General features: G+C 39.4%; 1 protein-coding gene across 10 annotated transcripts in view; it reads left to right on the top strand.

The window, feature by feature from the left end:
- The window catches only part of COL14A1 (collagen type XIV alpha 1 chain), a 389,701-nt gene that overhangs the window by 227,760 nt on the left and 136,593 nt on the right, over positions 1-25,348 (top strand). For 5 of the 10 annotated variants that reach the window (XM_035277299.3, XM_035277297.3, XM_035277296.3 and 2 more), the window contains 5 exons: positions 673-732; positions 2,700-2,851; positions 14,686-14,815; positions 18,442-18,564; positions 21,406-21,555. In XM_035277299.3, coding sequence (XP_035133190.3) covers positions 673-732; positions 2,700-2,851; positions 14,686-14,815; positions 18,442-18,564; positions 21,406-21,555 — 615 coding nt within the window. The remainder of the gene's footprint in view (positions 1-672; positions 733-2,699; positions 2,852-14,685; positions 14,816-18,441; positions 18,565-21,405; positions 21,556-25,348) is intronic. The other 5 variants (XM_035277300.3, XM_078353266.1, XM_054246787.2 and 2 more) reach the window with 3 other exon arrangements.

Below are 25,348 nucleotides of genomic sequence, written 5' to 3'. Positions count from 1 at the left end.
ATGACCCTTCTGAATCGTTCCAAATTGAGGCAAAAGGGCTGAGACTTCATACCCTTGCATCTCCAATTACTGGAGATGAGCCATCCCCTGACAGAGGCCATGAACTCAGGCGAGACAGTTCTCAGAGCTGTGAACTGTTGGCGGGCAGTGTTCCAGCACCAAGTGGATGGGTGTGTTGACTCTAAAAAGAGGATCTGGGAAGAGCACCACATCTGCACTTCATTCTGCTGTATACCCACGGTGGCTGTAAGAAATAGAAGATTCACTGCTTGTCTAAGCACATTGCACTCCATGGTGGTCCTGTTTGGCAGCCCTTTCACAGCTCTGTCTACAGCACTGTCTAATTTTCCTTAATTACCATGGCTGTGCCCCTATTTCAAAGTAATTGGGTGGTTTCACAATTTTGTAGATGTAGTTCAAATGTTTATATGAAGCCTGGTATCTGTAATGAGAAACTTTAACATGAATAAAGGTTTCAGTTTCCTTATCTGTGGAACAGATATGTCTGCCTTACTTATAATTCACTTCTTTGGTCTTCTAACCATAGTCGTGTTTGTTGTGGCAAGCAAGTGAGATAATACAGGTGAAATGTTCTTTGAAAGCTACAAAATGCTATCTACAAATGGACAGTTACTATTTTTACAGCATTTTAAAGTAATATGTTGTTTTTAGTTGATAGTGTTTGGACAGAACCAGCTACAACCGTAGTGCCTACCACACCTGTGACTTCAGGTAAGGTCAAATAGCAGCCCGTTTCCCCACTTTAAAATTTTTATGTAAACAGATGCTATGTGATCTTGGTTTTATTTATTATCAATCAGGAAGAGAGATGACCCTCCCTTCCTTCTTTGGCACACTGGTTCAAATTTCACTCCTCTCCGAGCTTCTCAGCATCTTCTTTGCCCCTAAATGCCCATGGGTCTCCTAGTCAATTGATCTCACTGATACATCACTCTGCCTGTTTCATCTTTGTCTTGAATGCTCAAGCACCTTACCTGAGATGTTAATGTAGCTACCTCCCCAGGGGTCTTTGCCCTCCTCTTTATCTCAGTGACTTCTATTGTTCTCTGTTGAGAATTCCCCTTCTTTTCTCTTTTCTTCTTTTAGAGGTAGAGTTTCACTCTGTCATCCAGGTTGGAGTGCAGTGGCACGATCAAGGCCCACCACAGCCTTGACTTCCTGGGCTCATGCTATCCTCTTGCCTCAGCCCCGCAAGTAGCTGGGACTACAAGCATGTGCCACTACACCTGGCTGTTTTGAATTTTAGTAGAGATGCGGTCTCGCCATGTTGCCCAGGCTGGTCTTTAACTCCTGAGCTCAAGTGATCCTTCTTCCTTGGCCTCCCAAAGTGCTGGGATTACAAGCATGAGCCATCATGCCTGGCCTTTTTGAGAATTTTTCTTACCATGTTTTCCTTGCATTTCTGTGGGTAACTAAGACTTGGCTGGTCTATTGTTTTTCCTATATTAGCTATTTCCTCTCTCAGCTTAGCTCTCTCCTTCACTGTAATATACCTCCCAACTGGCTGTCAGAGTCAACTTGGTGAAACACAATTTGATAATATCATTTATTTACTTCTCTAAGACACATCAACGGCACTTCATTACTCCTTCGTTGATTCGTTTATTCTTCAATTAATCTTTATCAAGCCTTTCTTTGTGCTCTAAAGTCTCCTTTATAGCATTCAAGGTCTTTTCTGGTTGGGTCCTGCTTCCCTTTCTGGCCTCAACCATATTTCCTATGCTTCCCAATTTTCTCTTGCCATCCCAAACTCCTTGCCCTGAATGTGAGAAGTTCCCTCCCTTTCCCATTGCCTGGTAGCTCCCCTGCAATGTTGCCAGGTAAATGTCAATCTACTACCTCCTCTGTGACACTTTTACTATTCTTGTTGAGTTAATAACTATATAGAAACAAAAGCTCTAACAGTCTGACACACAGAAAAAGTTCAATGAGTATTTTCTAAATGAATTAACACATGAATAAAAAGAAAGGAGAATGAGAAGAGATAGATAAAAGGAAATAGGGTAGAAGAGAAAAGAAAAAAATGAGACAAATAATGGAGTGGACATTTTGAGAGAATTAGGGGAAAAAATGGGGCAAATAAGAGAGCAGACATTTTGAGAAATGAGCATGAATGTGCCAGAAAACAAGGGTAAAGGAGTTTGGACAAGTTTAAGAGAAAAGATAGTGTTTGTGTGGGCTGAATGGATAAAGGCAGCCTGAGTGAGAGATTTGTGTGTTAAAAAAGAAATGGGGGTGGAGGCAGGTGATTGGGATGTGTGTTGGATGCTGGATTACACACAGAAGTCGACAAGGTCTGGCCCACCATGCTCACTTGTCCACAGAGCACTAGTGTGAGTTTCTCATGACCATGCTTTCCGTTGGGTTCCATGGGCTGGTTTGTAGTCTCAGGGCTTCTCCCCAGTTCTCTTCACTAGTGTATATACAGAACTAATAGTTTTAAGGGCTCCATGGTCTTATCTTGTAAGCATCTCTTAATCCCACTTTTATTTGCATGATACCTAATAGGTATCATGTCTCCCCACTAAGTACCATAGCTGAGCTCTTCTTCCCTCATACGGATCTCTATTACAGGGATCATCAATGATGCTTGCTGCCACCCCACAGGTAGTCTCTGTGGCCCATTTTGGAATATAATGAGTTAAAAGTGTTTTAATCGTTGGTTGTGTTTATTCCAGTTTTCCAGACGGGAATCAGAAACCTTGTTATAGGTGATGAAACCACTTCTAGCCTGCGGGTAAAATGGGACATTTCTGACAGCGATGTGCAGCAGTTTAGGGTGACCTACCTGACAGCTCAAGGGGACCCTGAGGAAGAAGTGGTAGGAACGGTCTGTATACGTTCAGCTGACTAGAAACTCTGCAGATGTTACTAACACAGCTAATGAGACTGTCTTCAGAGATAAATGCAAACTTTACTGCTCATTTCTTGGTGACTCTGACATCTACAGAAACTAATGTTCTCTGTTAATCTGAACTACACTACTGGTTTCTCAGTGACCTTTCTATCTTGAAAACTTGCTCCATGTACAACTTGCTCCAAGTTAATAACCTCTGAGTATTGTTTCCAATATTGCTTCTCTTCTGCTCCCTTGATAACCTGTTCGAACACCAAAGTTGGGTCATAAAAGGCCATTATGCACTTGTACATATGTATGTATAGATATGTATAAAAGTTCAATATAGATAATAATTTCTTTTGCCCTTGGAAATATGATTAAAAAAACTTTTAAGCAAAGCACACAGAAAAGGCCTTCTATATGGTATACTGGAACTATTCTTAATAAAATACCATTCATTAACCAGTAGTTATATTTTTCATTGACATCAACTCATATTGAGCAGATTTATAGTCATTTTTGATTATTCTTGACATGACTGTTTCCCTGGGATTTAGATTTTTATACATTGAGTTTTCTATGAGTTGTTTTACCTATCTTTCCTTTTTCCAAATAGTACACTCTTTTTTAAAAAAATTATTATTATTATAATTTAAGTTCTGGGATACATGCAGGCTTGTTACATAGGTGTGATGGTGGTTTGCTGCATCCATCAACCCATCATCTACATTAGGTATTTCTCCTAATGCTATCCTCCTTCTTGCCCCCCACTGCCAACAGGCCCCAGTGTGTGATGTTCTCCCTATGCCCATATATTCTCGTTGTTCAGCTCTCACTTATGTGTGAGAACATGTGGTGTTTGGTTTTCTGTTCTTGTGTTAGTTTACTGAGAATGATGATTTCTAGCTTTACCCACTCCCTGCAAAGGACCTGAATTCATCCTTTTTTATGGCTGCACAGTATTTTATGGTGTATATGTGCCACATTTTCTTTATTCAGTCATCATTGTTGGGCATTTGGGTTGGTTCCAAGTCTTTGCTATTGTGAATAGTGCTGCATAAACATACGTGTGCATATATCTTTATAGTTGAATGATTTATAATCCTTTGGGTATATGCCCAGTAATGAGCTTGCTGGGCCAAATGGTATTTCTAGTTCTAGATCCTTGAGGAATTGCCACACCATCTTCTACAATGATTGAATTAATTTACACTCGCATCAACACTGTAAAAGTGTTCCTATTTCTCCACATCTTCTCTAGCATCTGTTGTCTCCTGACTTTTTAATGATTGCCACATAAACTTGAGTGAGATGGTATCTCATTATGGTTTTGATTTGCATTTCTCTAATGACCAAATTATGATGAGCTTTTTTTCATACTTTTATTGGCTACATAACCGGCTTCTTTTGAAAAGTATCTGTTCATAGCCTTTGCCCACTTTTTGATGGGGTTGTTTTTTTCTTGTAAATTTGTTTAAGTTCCTTATAGATTCTGGATATTAGCCCTTTGTCAGATAGGTAGATTGGAAAAATTTTCTCCCATTCTTTAGGTTGCCTGTTCACTCTGATGATAGTTTCTTTTGCTGTGCAGAAGCTCTTTGGTTTAATTAGATCCCATTTGTCAATTTTGACTTTTGTTGCAATTGCTTCTGGTGTTTCAGTCATGAAGTCTTTGCCCATGTCTATGTCCTGAATTGTAGGTATTGCCTAGATTTTCTTCTAGGGTTTTTATGGTTTTGGGTCTTATATTTAAATCTTGAAATCCATCTTGAGATGATTTTTGTATAAAGTGTGAGGAAGGGATTCAATTTCAGTTTTATGCATATAGCTATCCAGTTTTCCAACACTATTAAATGGAGAATCCTTTCCTCATTGTTTGTTTTTGTCAGGTTTGTCAAAGATCAGATGAGTGTAGATGTGTGGTGTTATTTCTGAGGCCTCTCTTCCACTCCATTGGTCTATATATCTGTTTTGGTACATACCAAGTTGTTCTGGTTACTGTAGCCATGTAGTATAGTTTGAAGTCAGGTAATGTGTTGCCTCCAGCTTTGTTCTTTTTGCTTAGGGTTGTCTTGGCTATAGGATGGGCTGTTTTTTGGTTTCACATGAAACTTAAAGTAGTTTTTCCTAATTCTGTGAAGAAACTCAATGGTACCTTGATGGGAATAGCATTGAATCTATAAATTACATTGGGCAGTATGGCCATTTTCATGATATTGATTTACCTACCCATGAGCGTGAAATGTTTTTCCATCTGTTTTTGTCCTCTCTGATTTCCTTGAGCAGTGATTTGTAGTTCTCCTTGAAGAGGTCTGTCACATCTCTTGTAGGTAGTATTCCTAGGTATTTTATTCTCTTTGTAGCAATTGTGAATAGGAGTTCATTCATGATTTGGCTCTCTGTTTGTCTGTTATTGGTGTGTAGGAATGTTTGTGATTTTTGCACATTGATTTTGTATGCTGAGACTTTGCTGAAGTTGCTTATTAGCTTCAGGAGATTTTGGGCTGAGATGATGGGGTTTTCTAAATATACAATTATTTAGAAAATTGTATACAATTATTTAGAAATTTGTCATCTGCAAACAGAGACAATTTGATTTCCCCTCTTCCTACTTGAATACCTTTATTTCTTTCTTTTGCCTCCCTGATTGCCCTGGCCAGAATTTCCCATACTGTTAAATAGGAGTGGTGAGAGAGGGCAACCTTATCTTGTGCTGGTTTTCAAAGGAAATGCTTCCAACTTTTGCTCATTCTGTATGATATTGGCTGTGGTTTGTCTTAAATAGCTATTATTATTTCCCAGATACATTCCATCAATAATCTAGTTTATTGAGAGTTTTTAGCATGAAGGGGTGTTAAATTTTATTGAAGCCCTTTTCTGCAGCTATTGAGATAGTTATGTGGTTTTTGTCATTGGTTCTGTTTATGTGGTGGGTTATGTTTATTGATTACTATATGTTGAACCAGCCTTGGATCCCAAGGATGAAGCCAACTTGATTGTGGTGAATAAGTTTTTAATGTGCTGTTGGAGTCGGTTTGCCAGTATTTTATTGAGGATATTTGCATCAATGTTCATCAGGGATATTGGCCTGAAATTTTCCTTTTTTGCTGTGTCTCTGTCAGGTTTTGGCATCAGGATGATGCTGGCCTCATAAAAACAGTTATGGAGGAGTCCCTCTTTTTCTATTGCTTGGAATAATTTTAGAAGGAATGGTACCAGTTCCTCTTTGTACCTCTGTTAGAATTTGGCTGTGAATCCATCTGGTCCTGGGCTTTTTTTTTTTTTTTGGTTGGAAGGCTATTAATTATTGCCTCAATTTCAGAACTTTCTACTGGTCTATTCAGGACTTTGACTTCTTGGTTTAGTCTTGGGAGGGTGTATGTGTCCAGGAACTTATCCATTTCTTCTAGATTTTCTAGTTTGTGTAGAGGTGTTTATAGTATTCTCTGATGGTGGTTTGTATTTCTGTAGAATCAGTGGTGATATCCCCTTAATCATTTTTATTGTGTCTACTTGATTCTCTCTTGCCTTCTTTATTAGTCTGGCTAGCAGTCTACCTATTTAGTTAATCTTTTCAAAAAACCAGCCTTAGATTCGTTGATTTTTTTTTTCCCCCATGGGTTATTTGTGCTCTGTCTCCTTCAGTTTGGCTTTGATCTTAGTTATTTCTTGTCTTCTGCTAGCATTTGAATTTGTTTGCTTTTGCTTCTCTAGTTATTTTAGTTGTCAGATTAGGGTATTGATTTTAGATCATTTCTGCTTTCTCCTGTGGGCATTTAGTGCTATAAGTTTTGCTCTAAATGCTGCTTTAGCTGTGTTCTAGAGATTGTGGTACATTATGTCTTTGTTCTCATTGGTTCCAACAAACTCATTATTTTTGCCTTAATTTTGTTATTTATCCAGTAGTCATTCAGGAGCAAGTTGTTCAGATTTCATGTAGTTGTTCAGTTTTGAGTGAGTTTCTTAATCCTGAGTTCTAATTTGATTGCACTGTGGTCTGAGAGACTGTTTTGATTCCCATTCTTTTGCATTTGCTAAGGAGCGTTTTACTTCCAATTTTGTGGTCAATTTTAGAATAAATGCTATGTGGTGCTGAGAAGAATGTATATTCTGTTGATTTGGGGTGGAGAGTTCTGTAGATGTCTATTAGGTCTGCTTGGTCCAGAGCTAAGTTGAAGTCCTAAATATCCTTGTTAATTTGCTGTCTCATTGATCTGTCTAATATTGACAGTGGGGTGTTAAAGTCCCCCACTATTATTGTGTGGGAGTGTAAGTCTCTTTGTAGGTCTCTAAGAACTTACCTTATGAACCTGGGTGCTCCTGTATTGGGTGCATATATATTTAGGATAATTAGCTTTTCTTGTTGCATTGATCCCTTAACATTATGTAATGCCTTTCTTTGTGTGTGTTTTTTTTTAATCTTTATTGGTTTTATCAGTGACTAGGACTGTAATCCTTGCCTTTTTTTTTTTTTTTGCTTTCCATCTGCTTGGTAAATATTGCTTCATTTCTTTATTTTTAGCTTATGCATGTCTTTACACGTGATATGGGTCTCCTGAATCAGCACACTGATGGGTATTGAATATTTATCCAATTTGCCAGTCTGTGTCTTTTAATTGGGGCATTTAGCCTGTTTACATTTAAGGTTAATATTGTTATGTGTTAATCTGATCCTGTCATTATGATGTTAACTGGTTATTTTTCTCATTAGTTGATATAGTTGCTTCATAGAGTCTATGGTCTTTACAATTTGGTATGTGTTTTCAGTGACTGGTACTGGTTTTTTTCTTTCCATATTTAGTGCTTTTTTCAGGAGTTCTTGTAAGGCAGGCCTGGTGGTGACGAAATCCCTCAGCATTTGCTTGTCTGTAGAGGATTTTATTTCACCTTCACTTATGAAGCTTAGTTTGTCTGGATATGAAATTCTGAATTGAAAATTCTTTTCTTAAAGAATGTTGAATGTTGGCCCCCACTCTCTTCTGGCTTGTAGAGTTTCTGTGGAGAGATCCGCTGTTAGTCTGATGGGTTTGCCTTTGTGGGTAACCTGACCTTTTTCTCTGGCTGCCCTTAACATTTGCTTCTTCTTTTGAACCTTGGTGAATCTGACAATTATGTGTCTTGGGGTTGCTCTTCTCAAGGAGTATCTTTGTGGTATTCTCTGTATTTCTGGAATTTGAATGTTGGCCTGTCTTGCTAGGTTGGGGAAGTTCTAAATAATATCCTGAAGAGTGCTTTCCAACTTGGTTCCATTCTCCCGATCACTTTCAAGTACACCAATCAAACTTTGGTGTGGTCTCTTCACATAGTCCCATATTTCTTGGAGGCTTTTTTCTTTCCTTTTCATTCTTTTTACTTTATTCTTGTTTTCATGCTTTATTTCATTAAGTTGATCTTCAGTCTCTGATAGTCTTTTTTCCACTTGATTGATTTGGCTATTGATACTTGTTTATGCTTCACAAAGTTCTCATGCTGTGTTTTTCAGCTCCATCAGGTCATTTATGTTCTTCTCTAAGTTGGTTATTCTAGTTAGCAATTCATCTAGCCTTTTTTCCAGGTTCTTGGCTTCCTTGCACTGGGTTAGAATATTCTCCTTTAGCTTGGAGTTTGTTATTACTCACCTTCTGAAGCCTACTTTTGTCAAGTCATCAAACTCATTGTCCAGTTCCCTTGCTGGCAAGGAGCTGTGATCCTTTGGAGGAGAAGAGGTGTGCTGATTTTTTGAATGTTTAGCCTTTTTGCAGTGGCATTTCCTCATCTTCATGGATTTGTCTAACTTTATTCTTTGATGTTTGTAACCTTGGGAAGGCATTTTTGAGTGGTTGCCCTTTATGTTGATGTTGAGGCTACTGTTTCCTGTTTGTTAGTTTTCCTTCTAATAGTCAGGCCCCTTTGCTACAGGCCTGCTGGAGTTCGCTAGAGGTTCACTCCAGACTCTGTTTGCCTGGGTATCATCAGAGAAAGCTACAGAACAGCAAAGATTACTGCCTGCTCCTTCTTCTAGAAGCTTTGGCCTAGAAGGGCACCTGCCAGATGCCAGCTGGAGCTCGTCTGTTTGAGGTGTCTGTTGACCCCTGCTGGGAGGTGTCTCCCCATCAGGAGACATGTCAGGAAGACCCACTTGAGGAGGCAGTTTGTTCCTTAGCAGAGCTTGAGCACTGTGTTGGGAGGTCTGCTGCTTTCTTCAAAGCCAGCAGGCAGAAACATTTAAGTCTGCTGAAGCTGTGCCCACAGCCACCCCTTCCTCTAGGTACTCTGTCTCAGAGAGATAGGAGGTTTATCTGCAAGTGCCTGGCTGGAGCTGCTGCCTTTCTTTCAGAGATTCCCTGCCCAGAGAGGAGGAATCTAGAGAGGCAGTTTAGCTACAGTGGCTTTGCGGCTCTGTAGTGGGGTTAGCCCAGTCCAAACTTCTACATGGCTTTGTTTACACTGTGAAGGGAAAATCGCCTACTCAAGCCTCAGTAATGGTGGATGTCCCTTTCCCCACCAAGCTCAAGCATCCCAGGTCGACTTCAGACTGCTGTGCTGGCAGCAAGAATTTCAAGCCAGTGGATCTTCGCTTGCTGGGCTCTGTGGGGGTCAGATCTGGTGAGCAAGACCACTAGGCTCCCTGGCTTCAGACCTGTTTCCAGGGCAGTGACTGGTTCTGTCTTGCTGGCATTCCAAGCAGCACTGGGGTATGGGGAAAAAACAAATTCCTGCAGCTAGCTAGGTGTCTGCCCACATGGCCGTCCAGCTTTGTGCTTGAAACCCAGGGCCCTGGTCATATAGGCACCCGAGGGAATCTCCTGGTCTGCAGGTTGTGAAGACTGTGGAAAAAACATAATGTCTGTGCCAGAGTGCACTGTTCCTCAAGGCACAGTCCCTCATGGCTTCCCTTGGCTAGGGAGGGAGTTCCCCGACCCCTCGTGCTTCCCAGGCGTGCTTCAGCTCGCCCTCCGTGGGTTGCACCCACTGTCCATCCAGTCCCAGTGAGATGAACCGGGTACCTCAGTTGGAAATGCGGAAATCACCTACCTTCTGCATTGGTCTTGCTGGGAGCTGGAGACCAAAGGTGTTCCTATTCTGCCATCTAGCCCCAGAGCCAAAATCAATGATAATACTCTTAATCATGGCCTGTATACTTTTACTCATGGCCGTCACATGTGTTCTATACTACGTCATTCCTTTTAGTCTAGAACTTGAAAATTCTTTCCTAGACATGTTTCTAATCAAATCAGATAACTCCAGTATGCATCCAGAAGAAATTTTTCCTTTGAGTCATAAAATGTGTTTATTTAGCTCATTACTTGCATTTCTTGCCCTTTGCTGCATTATTTTTGACACTCTGGGGAAGAAGTCTATGAAATACATGACTGCTCAAGTGCAACTTTATCATTCCTTTCCCTTCCTCACTCACAAAGCCTTCAATGGAAAGTTATTTTTATTTTTGTGCTTATATAAACAACTATTTGAGCCCAAAATCCTTTAAGGAAAGTACTTCATTTCTGGCTGCTGGAGGAAGTATTACAGGCCACAGTAATAGTCCCAAGAAGAGCCACATCCACTGTGAATAGCCAGAAGGCCAGGACATTGATCTGGGAACACTTTTGAAAAGTTAATGGATTCTTAAACAGAATAGGTTGAATTACAAATTGACCTAGGCCGTATACTTCAAAGGATTCATGACTGGAAAATTAAAAAAAAAATCAAATTGTGGTTAGGAATGGTAATTAAATATAAAACTTGTGATACTTTATTTTCTCTGCTATTTTTTTCATATTGTAATTTAGTTTCTAAAAATGAGACCCATAAAAACTTCCCAGAGTGAGAGGCTTTTTGTTTTTTTGGTTTGTTTGCTGTTTGTTTTTTATCCTTTCTAAGAAATACATTAAGCTTCATAATGAATTATTCCTGTTAATTTGGAAAGACTAACAATTTAATCTCATGCATGCACTTGTAAGCTATGCAAGGTAAAATAATAATATTTACTTTGAGTTGTCTCTAGATAATTTTTTCTTTCCTAGTTTCTTTCATTTCACACTGTTTATTTTTGAAATACTTGGACACCTAGATGAAGGGAAAAAAAGATCAAAAGTCTTAAACTCTCTGACCCAGTTAAACAAACCTGTAGTAAAAATAAAAAATATTGATGAATTTGGTGGTGCTTATTTACTGTGCAAAGTTATTTTTTCTTTCTCTCTCCCTCTTTTGATATACAGAAGAAACTAGTGTAGAATTCTTTAAACATCAAGTTCCTTTCGAGAATTTTAATTAAATAGTGTATGTACATACTTGATTTATAGCCACCTTCTCAAAGACACACCTGAGGGTTATTTGAAAATTTATATCAGTGTTTTATGAAGTGTTACTGTGATACAAATGTAATGTGTTATAATTGGAGACACAAAGTGGACAACATGTAAATTTAGATTATGAAACTAAGGCAGACAGGCAGATGCAGTTCTGTTTCAAAGTTCAAGGGTCTTGAAATCACATGGACCAAATGACCTCTTAAAATAATAATGTATGGCACAGAAAGACAGATGACTAAGACATATTATGAAAGCAAGAAAGGAAATGTGTCAAGATAAGAGAAATACCAAATGTTCCTTAACTCTAAAGGCTGATTAAATTTACATGAAGAAATGATAAGCTTGTGTATTGAAGTTGGACAGTAGTGTATGCATATGTTATACACTGTGTGTTATAACATTGTAGACCAAAGTTCAGCTAAATATATGTAAAACAAGGAGAATTTAATTTACATTTCCAGGTGAGGTAAATGAAGTATTTATATACTTTCTGGGTATAGTTAAATATATCAAATATTTCTAGGTTAAAAAACCTTTGAATTCTTGGAAATAAAACTATAGTACTTGTCAAATATTTTGTAAGGTTTGAATTTCAACTCTGCTTTAGAATAGGGAGGGGCAGCAATGACATCGTTCGACATTTTGTTGTCAGGGTAGAAAGGTCTCTCATTTATTTTAAAAGGCTGGTCAGGATTTCAGAATTTTCTAGAGCCTACATGTAAAAATCTGTAGCTATAATTTGAATTCTAGGTTGCAAGAATATGTCTAGAGTAAAATGACTCAAAGTGTGGCTCAATCTCCTACACAATAAGTTCAGATATTAAGATTAACATTTTAAAAACATTGATTGTTATTTGATATTGCCGCAATAATCCAAGAACAGGATCACTTTTCTAACCATTTGGTTTTATTGTATTTTACAAATACTGGTCTGCAATGGATGGGAATTAAAATGACACCACCACTACCAACCGCTAGTCCTTCACCACAGAGAGTTTGAGAATCACTGTCTAGAACGGAACTTCATAAATGGGAGCACCGCAAGATGCAGGGAATCCTGTTTCCACTGCAGGAACAGCTGTTTGGATGTAGTCCAGGTTGCTCTGAAAAGCTTTGGGTGATATTAGAGCCAGACATGAAACTGCATTTCTGAAAAAAAAAAGTAAAAGCATGAAGCTCACTGGTTCTATTTGCATCCCATGTAACCATGAGCATTTTTTACAGAATTGTTTTATAAATGAAACCAGCATCTGCTCTGACCTCCAGCATTTGTTTTTAGTCGGAGCACATCTTTTTACTTTGCTTTGTCCAAACAAGCAGAGGCCAAGTAAGAGGAACTTTGCATACCCAAGAGGAGACTGTTTTCTACTCTTGAGAATAAGTATCAATAGGGTAAAAAGGTTCAAGTGGTACAGTCCTGTGGAGTAGGGGAGAAAGGCCAGACAAGATTCTTGGGGTTTCAGTATGGCTCTTTTCTCAATAATTACCTGGGCCTCAGTTTTCTCATCTGTAAAATGAATGTGATGATACCCCTTGCTTCAGAAGGTGGTGAAGATTAAGTGAATTATAGATTGGGAATTCCTAATCCTGAAATTCAAAATCTGAAATGCTCCAAAGTCCAAAACGTTTTGAGCACTGACATGATGCTACAAGTGGGAAATTTTACAGAGAAGTAATTAACACAAACTTTGTTTTATGCACAAAATCATTAAAAATATTACATAAAATTATCTTCAGATCATGTATATGAAGTTTATATGAAATGTAAATGAATATTGTGTTTAGACTTGGGTCTAATACTCAAGATACCTATTATGCAACTACAAATATTTCCTAATCTAACAAAAATCTCAAATCCAAAACACTTTTGGTCTCAAGCATTTCTGATAAGGGTTATTCAATCTGCATATACTATATTAGAATGCTTAGGGCAGCACCTGGCACATAGTAATTGCTAGGTAAGGGAGGCCTAGTACTATAAATCACAGCATCTACTTCGTGGCAAGCTAACGAGTCTTCCAAAACAGTCACACTGTTTTTTAATAGTCCACATGCTAAATTTAATTGGTTAGTCCCAAGGCCATGTGCTTCTCAATTTGAGAGAAGATTATTTAACATCAGCATGGGTGGTTTGCTAGATGGACAGATTGAAATGAATGCCCAGGCTCCGCTCCAGAGGGGGTACATGTAAGAGAAACCCCCTGAGGGAAGCTATGATGATAGAGTAATGCAAGTCAGGGCAACCCCAATTCTTCTTTTACACCTTCTTAGTGCCAGGGTCGTCTCACTCACTCTGGAATAAAGCAGAGCTCCTTTTTAAAGATCTCCTTCTCAGGACCCCGAGTCCACGCATCAATTCAGACCTGTACATTTCAATGGCCCTTCCCTATGAGGATCAAAATTATATTAATCTGGTATAAATTCACCTAACTCAGATTTTCTTGTTTCATAATTAAAATATTACTTTTAAGATCTTAGCAATATCTTAGCAACAGCTGCTTCTGAGTTCAACTCGAGGCTTTCTAGGGCTTATTCCATGATTTATAGGTTTCTTTCTTCATCCAGAAGGAGACAGCATCGCCCTTTGCCTGCTGGCATTTTACCCAGCACTTGAATCAAAAAGTAACTCCAGCTGTCCTGGTCTTGTGACTCCCTTAAACCCATTTGAGTCAGTTCTTACATCCTAGCACTTTTCCAGCCACGATTAAGTTCTTTAAATGGCCCGGTGATGGGCCAGCTTCTCACCCTGGAGCACAGACAGAAAGTTTTGTGGTTTCAGCACTGAGAACATGTGGCTTTTCTGGTCCATACAATTCTTTTGAGGTGGCAGAGTTCGCACAGCTGCCACATGGTGCCTTGCACTCACACTTGTGTGATGACCCCACTACTGCATTTTTTTTGGGGGGGGAGCCTTTTAAACACAGAGTGATGGTGATTCTAGATTGAGGGAGACAACTCCTTTCAGAAATAAAAAAGCTGTAGCACTTTTTAGCGTTGCTGGTAAATATGCTTCAACTCAAGAAAACTTGGCTTTGATGTGTGGTTCTGTTGCTCTTGGCTAGGATCCATCCTTTCTAACTGAAAGAATAAAATGTTGGGGTCTGATTATCTCGGAAGGAGGAAAGAATGGAAGGCTGACTTTGCAAAAGGATACTTAAGTAAAATAAAACATGATAAGCAGCAGGCTTGATTATAGAATGAACTCTCCCAACCCATAATCACCTGCTATCTAAACAGGCCATTATTCTCTTTTCTGGATACTTTACAAATGCCAAGAAGATGTTGAGAGAATATTCCTTAGAGCTTAAGAGCTTCAAATTTAAACCTTCTGTATTAATTGATTACAAACTAAGGGTTACTATGATGGGAATTTCAGGGAGAAACGCTTTTGCATGAATGCCCTTTCTTTTCTACTCACTCTCAAAGCGCATCTCTTTGCTTTTGATTTCAAAATGCCTAAAGTCATGCTCCATTAGCAAATCGGTGGAAGCAGGGGTCTGTCTAAGACCACGGTCCTTTGCTTTTTTTGTTCAGGTTATGGTGCCTGGAAGCCAGAACAATCTCCTTCTGAAGTCTCTGCTTCCTGATACTGAATACAAAGTCACAGTGACTCCCATCTACACAGATGGAGAAGGTGTCAGTGTCTCTGCCCCTGGGAAAACCTGTAAGTTGAAGCTTTCTCCGTTTGGATATAATCCAACTCACTAATTGGAAATGCTTGTCCCCTGCAATGCACCCTGAAAGATACAGTAGATTGTAGTGAAGAAACAAAAAGATTTGGAAACAGCAAATCTGTCTGCATCCTGTCTTTACACACACAAGCTATGTGACTTTGAGCAAATGGCTTAACTGTTCTAGGCTGCAGTTTCCTTTTCTGTGGAAGTGAAGATGTGAAAAACCACTGCATCTTTCTCTTCCAGTATTTAATTGATCAAGATCCTGTTGATTGATCAAAATGTATTCTACATGCCTGTCTAATTTCTCTTCATCTAACAGGTACACTCTAGTCCAAACCACACTTTCTCTTTTATTTTTATTTTATTTATCTATTTTTATTTCCATGGGTTTTTGGGGAACAGGTGGTGTTTGGTTACATGGGTAAGTTCTTTAGTGGTGATTTGTGAGATTTTGGTGCACCCATCACCAGAGCAATATACAATGGACCCAATTTGTAGTCTTTTATCCCTCACCTCCTTCCCACACTTTCCCTGGAGTCCCCAGAGTCCACCACCATATCCTTTTTATGCCTTTATCTTCATAGTTTAGCTCCCAATTATGAGTGAGAACATATGATGTTTGGTTTTCCCCTTCTGAGTTACTACACTTAAAATAAGTCTCCAATCCCATCCAGGTTGCTGAAAATGCCATTAATTCATTCCCTTTTATGCAAGCCACACTCTTTCTTATCCAGATGAGTATACTAGCCTCCTGTCAGGTCTTCCTGCTTCCACTCATGCCATCCCCTGTTCTTCTCGTAACAGCTTGAGGAAGTTTTCAGCAGGTAAATAATCTGCACCTCTGTTTTAAGCCTCCAAATGGCTTCTTGCTGTACCCAGGATAGAATCCTATGCCCTTCCTATGCCTTTCAAAGATCATTCTAACACCTGGAGCCTTCTGATCTCTTTGACCTCCCCTCCTAGCCATTTCCCCAGCCATACCCACAGCCATACCTCCCCTCCTGCTCTCCGTGGGACTCTTTGAAGTTGTTCCTGCCCTTAGGCCCCATGCTCTAGTGATTCCTTCTACATATAATGTGCTTTCCCAGATGTTTGCATGTCAGAATTTTTCTGGTCATCCTGGTCTAAGCTCAATGTCACCTCCTCAGACTTTTCTGGCTACCCGATGCGAAGTAGCCCCCACTGTCTATGATATTGTCCTTTTTGTTCATTGCTTTGGGTCATATCATGGCAGTAATCACTCTCTGGTATTTTCTTATTTATTCATGTATTTGCTCACTGTCTGTCCCCCATCCCTGCAAGGCAAGCATGGTGAGAACCTGGGGCCTCATCAGTACTGTTCACCTCTGCATGCCAAGTTCCTATAGTGCTGGGTGACACGGAGGCATCAGGCAACACTTGTTTAAGACAGATTGGCCATGGTTGTCAAATGAGAAAGATGCATTTGACCCTTGGTTAGAATACAGAGTCTTCATTTTCTTCATTATTGATGTGATTGTCTATACTTGCATAAAGACTGCTCTAGACCTAATGGCTTAAAACAATGACCTTTTTTTTATTTATTTAAATCACATCTCACAATTGTGTGTGTCAGGAAACTAGGCAGGGCTTGCTGGGAAATTCTACTCCACGTGGGATTGATTAGTGTCACCTGGTGGTGTTCACTTGTGGTCTGTGCTGGTCTGGAGGGTCCAGCGCAACTTTACCCACATGCCTGGCATCTTGGTGGGGGTGGTGAGCAGGCTGGACCCAGCTGTGTCTGTCTGTCTGTCTGTCTGTCTGTCTCTCTCTCTCTCCATTAGTCTTAAAGCTATTGCATGTGGTCTTTCCAGCACAGCAGTCATATTTCTTACATGTCAGCTCAAGACTGTAACAGCAAAAGTTCCGAAAGGCAGAAAATGAAAACTCTAGTGTCACTTCTGCTGCAGTCTGTTTATTGGTTAAGGTAGTGATAGAACCTACGCAGATTCAAAGAAATAGTCATCGCCCCACCTGTCAATGGAAGGTGTGTCAAAAACTCTGTGACCATCTTTATCCATCATAATTACCAAAGAGTGACATGTGGCTAGTTTCAAAATGGTGTCAAGGGCTGAATTCTGTGCCTGGGCACCTAAGTGTGGTGTTTTCAACTAAGTCTGTGCAAATCATTAAAATTCTGAAGCCGAGAGTCCTGATTCTGCTCAGCCGGGTAAATAGGTCTCATCTCCTTATTTAACAGTGCTGACATCTCTCCCTCCTCCTGTGCCATGTGCCCCCACCCAGACTCCCACCAAGCCTGCACCGTTTGCTAAAGGTCACCCAGAGCATTGCGAGCTCTCGGAGCTGCTATATTGTTTTTTCCCCCAGGGGACATGAGGAAGGAGAGAAGGAAAATAGAAGAGCAGAGCTATAGGGAGATTTCAAACTTTTCACTCTACCCTTCTGAATACATTGGCATCTTGATTTGGTTTATGCATTGGAATTTCTAGCATATGTTGTTAGGTTGCTGCTAAATAAATGTTCGAAAACCAAAACCACAGATTTAAGCAACAATTAAAGAAAACATCAGGTAGTATTTACCTATCAAGGTAAATACTTGCTATTATTTGTCTTTAAATAAAAATATTTTAAGATTATCACTATGGAGGCAGGGCTGAAATCTTGTTACAGAAATGCTGTTACATCCTAACAGTCTCTATATGGTCAAATTCTTTTGAAGTGTTAGTGGATGATCTAAGCAGTGGCCAGCACAACTAAGTTTTATCAACAATAAAATGATAATGACAAAATGTGTAAACATCTACAATAGTCATCCATATAAATGACTGTCATGTTTGGATAAAAAATGAATAAGCAATAATATAAAATGTCAAACAATATAGGAAATATGAAGATGAAAGCAAAAGAAATTAGAATTTTACCTCTGAGAATAATCAACATTAACATTGTATGAACATGCCCCCTCTATTGCTGTCCACATATGCTTAGTATAACAGAGTGGCACGGAGACAGACATTTCTAATAAACATGATTCAATTTGATTATACTTGAAATTGAAACTGATGAAAAGGGGAAACCAAATAACATTGAAAGACTTCTAAATTTCAAGTAAAAGTGTTTTGTCATAAGAGCAATTATTTTCCACATATTTAATATTAAAGGCTGGGTGCAGTGGCTCACGCTTGTAATCCCAGCACTTTGTGAGGCCAAGGTGGGCAGATCACGAGGTCAGGAGACTGAGACCATCCTGGCTAACATGGTGAAACCCCGTTTCTAATAAAAATACAAAAAATTAGCTGGGTATGGTGGCCACGCCTGTAGTTCCAGCTACTCGGGAGGCTGAGGCAGGAGAACCGCTTGAACCCAGGAGAAGGAGCTTGTAGTGAGCTGAGATTGAACCACTGGGCTCCATCCTGTGTGACGGAAAGAGACTCTGTCTCAAAAAAAAAAAAGAAAAGAAAAGGAAAAACAACCACAGATGCTCAAAGGCTTCTCATTGTGTGTTTCAGGGCACTTTCACTTTTAAATATTTCTAATTTTGCTGGATGATGTCTTAGATTTTGGTGACGATAGTATAGGACATAAAGAAGGAAATTACACTGAAGCCCTATTTTTCCTTTTCTTTTCTGCTTAGTGCCATCGTCGGGGCCCCAGAACTTGCGGGTGTCTGAGGAATGGTATAACCGGTTGCGCATTACGTGGGATCCCCCATCCTCCCCAGTGAAGGGCTACAGAATTGTCTACAAACCTGTCAGTGGTAAGTAGTGCTTTGTAAATAATATTGATATCATAAGTAGTCACTTAAAATGTCTTTTAAGATAAATTGTTTTCTCATAACACTTTATGTTTGCTTGTATTTTTTAAAAAGTAGGGAGAACCTCTTGCTTGTTTTAGAAAAATAAAGTATTTTAGAATGGTTAGTGATAGGGTATATGTTATCAGGATGATGAAACTATGACATCACATAAAAAACTACTGGGCACATCAGTTAGAAGAATATATATTGGGTATATAACTGATCTAATCATGCCCCAGACCGGGAACCAACCTAAGGAAACCTTGACTTATAGGAATAGGAAGCTTTAAGTTCAATGAAGATATAAGTTCTAAATATTTGGAATCTCTAATTTCAAAGTTCTCTTCTACCTCTTATTTCTTGGATCAGTTGAAAAATTTCATTTACCAACTTCTTAGTCTCCCCAGTTTGGAAACTATATAGGGGGGAAAAAACTCATTACGGTAGTAAAATGCTTTTCCACCAGTCTCTTAGCCACCTCCATAAAGAGATCCCTCTCACTTCTACCTCCCACATCATTGTATCCTGAAGGCATGAGAATGATCCACGTAGAAAGCAATCATACCCTTGGTCTGTATGCCTGTGAAGAGGAGACTGTGTGCACCAGCACCTCTTACACTACCATCTCCCCATTCTTAGCAGTCTCACGAAGTTTAAACAGGAGACTAAAATCAGCATTATCTGTCTGGTTATTAGGGTCTTCTCAGTTTTCTAGACCTGAGCCTGCAGTACTCTAGTTGTTCAGCAGAAAGGGCATCTCTAATCATGTTTCTTAATTTGGCAGGAAAATCATGGTGGCTCATGCCTGTAATCTCAGCCCTTTTGGAGGCTGAAGAGAGTGGATTGCTTGAGACCAGCCCAGGCAATATGGCAAGACCCTGTCTCTACAAAAAATGCAAAAATTAGTTAGGTGTGGTGGCGTGCACCTGTAGTCCCAGCTACCTGGGAGGTTGAGGTGGGAGAATCGCCTGAGTCCAGTAAGTCAAGGCTTCAGTGAGTTGCGATCACACTACTGCACTCCAGCCTGAGCAACAGAGCAAGACCCTGTCTCAAATAATAATAATAATAAACCATAAATACTTCCTGCCTTCAAAAACTCCATTAGTCTAAATCTTTTATCTGAGATGCAGTTCTTGCCCTATATCACTTTTCAGGCTTTTCTATTCTGTCCAATTATCCAGGTGCTATTGTCTTCAGGCCTAAAAGACAAATACTCCCACCTCCAGTTTCTCCAGACAAACATCCTTATAAGCCAGGAAAATAAAATAGTAAGAATAGAACATGGATGCACTAGCCTGCTCCAGGCTCATTGTTTGGGACCCATCCCCAATGTTTTTGTCTCTTTGCTTGAAGAGACGTGTTTGCTTGAAGGCCTGAAGCATGTGTTAATTTGCAAGACAGTCTTGCTTAATTTGTTCTTTGGATCATTTTACAAATATTGATCAGGCTTTCTAAGCACAAAAAGCTTTCTTTTAGGCCAGTGGTTCTCGTGTTGATGTCATTTGCCCCCCAGTAGAGACATTTTTGATTGTAATAACTGGCAAGAGAGGACTTGCTCCTGGAATCTAATGGGTACTGCCAAACATCCTACAGTTGACAATACTCTTCTTCCCCGAATAAAGAATTGTTCAGTCCCAAATACTGATAGTGCTGAGGCTGAGAAATCCTGTTCTAGGCCAAGTGGGAGAAATATACATGTATGGTCATTTGCATTGTATGTGTGGAACATGGGAAAATCGCTACTGAGTTAACACATACATAGAGAACCATAAATGTATTGTTGGAAGGGGGCTTCTGGAGGAAAGTGATGAGTATTTTGAGAACTTGTAACTAACTTAAAGCTCTTAAAGAATGAGCATGTTTGGGAGGAGGCAGGAGGTAAATAAATTTGTATAGGCTTCAGCAAGGAGTGGGTTTAATGCTTCATTAAAGACCCCACTAGATTGAAAGAGAGGTGAAAACATAAAGGCCTGAAAATGCCACCTAAGCAAGGGCCTTGGAATAAGAGCATTATCTGTCTGGTATTAAACATCCTAAAGGGAGCAGATAAAACTGCAGTGGTAACATTGATGCCGGTTGACCAAGTGGCAAGGTATGGCCTGGTCTCCAGGATCAAATTTGCTATGACTGTTGGTTACCTTAGAAGGGGCAATTGAGAATTCTTTCTTTATTTCTTTTCTTTCTTTTTTGAGATATCATTTTGCTCTTATTGCCCAGGCTGGAGTGCAATGGGGTGACCTCAGCTCACTACAACCTCCACCTCCCGGGTTCAAGCAATTCTTCTGCCTCAGCTGGGATTACAGACATGCTCCATCACACCCAGCTCATTTTGTACTTTTAATAGAGATGGGGTTTCTCCATTTTGGTCAGGCTGGTCTTGAAATCCTGAACTCCTGACCTCAGGTGATCCACCTGCCTTGGCCTCCCAAAGTGCCAGAATTATAGGTGTGAGCTGCTGCACCCAGCCAAGAATTATTTCTTTAATTGGACAAATTCCTCCATTGCCTATTACAACATAGTACATAACCATATAGCAGATGGTAGACTGTGAGGTGGACCAACTTCTTTGAATAAGCACAAGGATAAAACTGTATTTGGGGAAAGGATGAAGTCCCTAAACATAACCTTTAGCACAGCAGTTTTTAGAGCTAGATGAGACCAGATTCAAACCTCAGCCCTGCTGTCTGCTTGCTGTATAACCCCAAGCAACTGAAAAGCAGTTGATTGAGTACAGTTTGACTAAGAGTGCCTCTATTTTTCCATATTTTGTTGTAACTAAAATATATTCTCTTTATTGTTTAGTTCCTGGCCCAACACTGGAAACGTTTGTGGGAGCTGACATTAACACCATTCTTATCACGAACCTTCTCAGTGGAATGGACTACAATGTGAAGATATTTGCCTCCCAGTCCTCAGGCTTCAGCGATGCCCTGACGGGCATGGTGAAAACATGTAAGGGTCATGTCCAGTGGCCTCAGCCGCACGTGGAATTTTGCTGCTTTGTTTTCACTGTAACTTGTCACTCAACCCCCGCTTCCATTTGGTCGTTCATTCTTCCTTTGCTCCGCGTTTCCCTTTCTGGATGGTGTTTCATGGAAAGAAAGGTGTGCTGTTTATTCCGGGTAGTTCAAAGTCCTGGTTGGCAGGTGGGATGTCAGTACCTTGCCTTGAAATATACTTGATGACTGCAGATCAGATTTCCTTCTGGAGAGTCTGTGCTGGCATTTTTCAAATGAGGTGAAATTTTCCAAACAGCCTGTAGCCTGAGATGGCCAATGTCAAAAGTTGGAGCAGGAGGAGGTTTGTCTTTTCTCAGAGCGGTCACTCCACCCCCTTGTACATGCATACACACCATCCATCAACAGTACATGCCACGCCCCTCTAAGGACTTCCTTCTCTAGCCTTTTGAGGGTTTTCGTGATGTCTGCACACCATCTGGGACTTCTCATTGGCATATACCACTCCCAGACGCCCAGGCAGTAATGTAATGTTTTCCAAATTCCAGCACGTATGTTCCATATTCCTGAAGTTTGTTATATCTCTGCATGATCTGTTTAATATATTTATTTGGATTGACTTAGTTTTTGACCTAAATCCTTTTCAAAATCCATGTAATTACCCTAAACGGCAGATCAGTATTTTTATTAACATATTAAGAAAATATTTTCTACTCTACTAGCTGTTTAGATATTTCAAATTTTTATAGATATCCTAGAGATTTCAATATGAATCCTTAGCTTATTCCAGTCTACCTTAAATTACTGCCTTTTTTTTTTTTTTTTTTTTTGAGGCTGAGTTTAGCTGTGTCACTAGGCTAGAGTGCAACCTCTCTCTCACGAGTTCAAGCGATTCTCCTGTCTCAGCCTCTCGAGTAGCGGGATTACAAGCACATACCACTGCACCCAGCTAATTTTTGTATTTTTAGTAGAGATGAGATTTTGCTGTGTTGGCCAGGATGATCTCGATTTCCTGACCTCGTTATCTGACCACCTTGGCCTCCCAAAGTGCTGGGATTACAGATATGAGCTACCACGCCTGGCCAAATTACTGCTTTTATGGCCTAAGAATTTTTAACAGTGTATAGTACTGTCTTCCTCTTTGCTACTGTTCTTCTATCTATTTTGTAATTCTATTATAAACTCCCTAAGATATTATGGTGGTTGTTTCAAATACCCACTGTTCTTTGATTTTTTCTAGCTTTATTGAGGCATAATTGGCAAATAAAAATTGTATGTATTCAAGGTGTAGGTACATAGATCTGCAATCTTCAATGTGATGATCTATGTTTATAATGTGCAATGACCACAATCAAATTATTTTTTGACGTATACATTTTATTTTATTTTTTGACGGTCAAATGACATCTTTATTATTTTTTATTTATTTAAAAAATTTCAATAGTCTTTGGGATGTAAGTAGTTTTTGGTTACATGGATAAATTCTATAGTGTTGAATTCTGAGATTTTAGTGCACCCATCACTGGAGCACTGTATACTGTACCCAATACGTAGTCTTTCATCTCTCACCTCGCTTCCAAATCTCCCCCTCAAATCCCCAAATTCCAGTATATCACTCAAGATTTTTAGTCACATTTTAAAACACACATTAAAGATAACACATACATGACACAAATAAAAGAGGTTTGGCTACGTACTCATCAAAATAATCCTGAGTGCAATCAGCAGCACATGCCCTGCTCTTGAGATGGTATTCACGATATTATCAAGAGAATAAGCCTCAAATCTGCTACTTGTTAGTGGGGCCTTGGGAAAATTGCTAAACTTTTCTCAGCCCAGCCTTTTTCAATTCTAAAATGAAGATAATAATAACAACATCTTTCAGGCTAATTGTGAGGATTACAGAAAAATGTATGCAACATGCTTATAATGTGGCAAATATTCAATGAATCACCACTGTTATTATTGTAATGATTGGGTTTTATGCACTTGGCCTATACTTTACCCTCATCCCTAATGAATAATGAATCTAATCAATGCTGTCAGTCGAGTGGGCTATATATTAATCCAGATCCCAACATTTCCCAATTACATATAGGGCCAGCTCTGTTATAGAGGAGGTGTCCTGAATTCTCTGTCATGGAATACTTTGAGACCTTAAAGTCTAGATACTGAATAAATTTATCTCAAAAGAAATCATCTCCATCTTTAACAGACTTAGGAAGCCTTTGGCTGTGCTTCTGATCTTGTGCTTGACTGTTGATGGGATACTGTTGTGGTTTCACTAATGAAACCTCCAAGTATTTCCCGTTGTGCTCCTATAGCAACCTCACAGCCTTCCTTCCTTACACCACAGCAACCCCTGTGGCTAGGATTACAGGTGTACACCACCACACCAGCTAATTCAGTAGTTTTAGTAGAGACAGGGTTTCACCATATTGGCCAGGCTGGTCTCAAACTCCTGACCTCAGGTGATCCACTTGCCTTGACCTTCTAATGTAGTGGGATTACAGGCGTGAGCCATGGTGCCCGACCCTATGATTTTTTATTGGTTTCTTTTCTCCCTAGTCTTTCTTGTCTTTTTCCATCCTCTTTTCTCTTCTCCCTCTTTAATCCTGTTTCCTCTCTCTTCTCTCCCTTAATAAATATATTGAGCATTCTAAACATATTTAAAAGACTGAGTGTTGAATTGTTTTATGTTCTTGTCTTTAATGTAAACTAAGTGGGTTTATTATTTATTCTCTCTCTCCCAAGCAAAAGAAAACCTCCCACAATGGCAAATAAATTAATATAAGGTATTTTAAAAATATTTTGTGTGGTTATATAAATCATTAACATTGATAAAAGTTATATAAATCAGGCTGCATACAGTGGCTCACATCTGTAATTCCAGCACTTTGGGAGGCCAAAGCAGGTGGATCACCTGAGGTCAGGAGTTTGAGACAAGCCTGGCCAATGTGGCAAAACCCTGTCTCTTCTAAAAATACAAAAGTTAGTCGGGTGTGGTGGTGTGCTCCTGTAATCCCAGCTACTCAGGAGGCTGAGGCAGGAGAATCACTTATACCCAGGAGGTGGAGGTTGCAGTGAGATGAGATTTCTCCACTGCACTCCAGCCTGGGTGATGAGAGAGACTTCGTCTCAAAAAAAAAAAAAAAGTTATATAAATCAATTAACATTAATTTTATTTGTTTTTGTTAGAGGAAAGAGGGATTGTTTAATTGGCTTTAGGGAAGAAAAGTCTTCTCTGCTGTAACAGAAAGGAACAATATAAAGGCATAAATTGCAGTTAGACAAGATTACTTTTACCATCTTCAACAGATAATTCTCAGGTAATTTTATTTTTTGGGTAAGCTAAGAGAGAAATAAGAGCAAATGATATGAATGGAAGTCAGAGGTCACTAGGAAAAGCAAATATGTTGATTTTCTGCTTGGATCCAAGTGATAAACACTGCATACTTACTCGTCTATTGTCTTGGCAAAACGATCTTTTATTGCCTCCCCAAACAATCATTTTTGCATATTGCAGTGTTCTAAGATTAGTCAAAACCTATGTATTTTTAAAATAATTTTTATCTGTGTAAAATATTTTTAAATTTTCAAAAGTGTGTTCATTCAATAGTGTTTTGAAGACCAGTCCTTGTGAGCGTGTTCCTGTTTGCAGAACACTTCCGGTTTGTGTATTTCACTCTTCTCTTTTTCAGCCATTTTAGCCATGGCTATCTCATTGGTTGATAAGTACATATTGTATTTACTTCTTAAATTATAAAAGTATTACGTGTTTATTGTAT

This window comes from Callithrix jacchus, chromosome 16, assembly GCF_049354715.1.
Source record: "Callithrix jacchus isolate 240 chromosome 16, calJac240_pri, whole genome shotgun sequence".
Classification (NCBI taxonomy): Eukaryota; Metazoa; Chordata; class Mammalia; order Primates; family Cebidae; genus Callithrix; species Callithrix jacchus.
The sequence above is the reverse complement of the archived record's forward strand: the minus strand, read 5'-3'. Positions and strand labels throughout refer to the sequence as shown.